The sequence below is a fragment of the Penicilliopsis zonata genome (genome assembly GCF_001890105.1).
Source record: "Penicilliopsis zonata CBS 506.65 unplaced genomic scaffold ASPZOscaffold_227, whole genome shotgun sequence".
In the NCBI taxonomy this organism is placed as follows: domain Eukaryota; kingdom Fungi; phylum Ascomycota; class Eurotiomycetes; order Eurotiales; family Aspergillaceae; genus Penicilliopsis; species Penicilliopsis zonata.
In genome coordinates, this window is record NW_019209123.1 from 1 (window position 1) to 1,635 (window position 1,635).

General features: G+C 26.2%; 2 protein-coding genes across 2 annotated transcripts; both read right to left on the bottom strand.

Moving 5' to 3' along the window:
• Positions 1 to 931: 931 nt before the first annotated feature.
• On the bottom strand, positions 932 to 1,351 carry ASPZODRAFT_155594 (hypothetical protein; the record flags this gene model as incomplete). The annotated part of the gene is made up of 3 exons (XM_022726232.1): positions 932 to 1,121; positions 1,154 to 1,155; positions 1,205 to 1,351. The coding sequence occupies 3 exons, from the start codon at positions 1,349 to 1,351 to the stop codon at positions 932 to 934; spliced, it is 339 nt and encodes a 112-aa protein (XP_022576484.1).
• On the bottom strand, positions 1,351 to 1,620 carry ASPZODRAFT_78154 (hypothetical protein; the record flags this gene model as incomplete). Its single annotated transcript, XM_022730221.1, has 1 exon — positions 1,351 to 1,620. One exon carries the CDS (start codon positions 1,618 to 1,620, stop codon positions 1,351 to 1,353), a length of 270 nt encoding a protein of 89 aa, XP_022576485.1.
• Positions 1,621 to 1,635: the final 15 nt, after the last annotated feature.

Sequence of the window (1,635 nt, forward strand, 5' to 3'; positions counted from 1 at the left end):
CACCTTCATGTGCGTGTTTATAACTAACTAAAGGCCCATTAGGATTAGTTAAGAATGTTAAATATAAAACTTTAGCTGAATAAAGTGTAGTAAACATAGCACCTATAGTAGCTACAAAGTAAATAATAATACTAGATAGATAATATTGACCATAAGCAGATTCTAAAATAAAATCTTTAGAATAGAATCCTGTCATAAAAGGTATAGCTACTAAACTTAATGAAGCTATTAACATAACTGAATAAGTTAAAGGTAAAAATGGTCTTAAACCTCCATATTTTCTAAAATCTTGATTATCTGCTACTGCATGAATAACTGAACCAGCACCTAAGAATAATAATGCTTTATAGAAAGCGTGATTTACTAAATGAAATAATGCTAAATTATAACTTGATAAACCTATAGCTATAACCATCATACCTAATTGACTCATAGTAGAATAAGCAATAACTTTTTTAATATCTTGTTGGAATAATCCTATTAAAGAACTAAATACTGTAGTTATAGCACCTAATCATAAACATAATACTAAAACAGTTGAACTATATTCAATTAAAGGAGAAGATCTCATTAATAAATAAACACCAGCTGTAACCATTGTAGCAGCATGTATTAAAGCAGATACTGGTGTAGGACCTTCCATAGCCTGTGGTAATCAAATATGTAAACCTACTTGTGAACTTTTAGCTGTAGCACCTATTAATAAACAAATTCCTATTAAAGTTATAATATTTTCATTATAATAAGGAGCTAATGCAAAAACTGTACTATAATCTATATTACCAAAAGATCATAATATAGCAAACATACCTACAGTTAAGAAACAATCACCTACTCTATTAGTTAAAAAGGCAGATAAAGAACTTTGATTTGCAGCTATTCTAGTAAATCAGAAATTTACTAAAAGATATGAACAAACACCTACACCTTCTCAACCAACAAACATTAATAAATAATTATTTCCTGTTACAAGAATAATCATCATGAAAGTGAATAAACTTAAATAGCTAAAAAATCTTTGATTATGAGGATCATGACTCATATAACTTATTGAGTATATATGTACTAAACTTGATACTATTAATACTGGTATTAACATAGATACTGTTAATGAATCAAATCTAAAGTTTCATAGTACATATAATGATTCTACATCTACTCATCTTGCTACATTTATTGTTACAGGTATATTATTAAAACCTACTTCAATAAATGCTACTATGGCTAATAATGTTGTTGTTATTACTGAAGTACATGTTATTAAATGTGCTCCACTAACTCCAACTTTTCTACCAAAGAAACCTGAAACTATAGAACCTAATAAAGGTAAAATTATTAAAGTTAAATACATTATCTATATTGTATTGAGATACTTCCTCTTAATCTATAGTATGCAACTAAAATTCCTAAACCTATTGCAGATTCTGCTCCTGCTATTGTTAAAATATAAACAGCAAATGTTTGTCCTAAAATGTCATCAAAACTAAGTGAACTAATTAATATTAAGAATGTTATAGATAATAACATAATTTCTATAGAAATTAACATTAGTATTATATTTTTTCTATTTAAAACGAAACCTAATATTCCAATTAGAAATAATAATATTGAAAAATTCATAAAAAAATTTTTTTT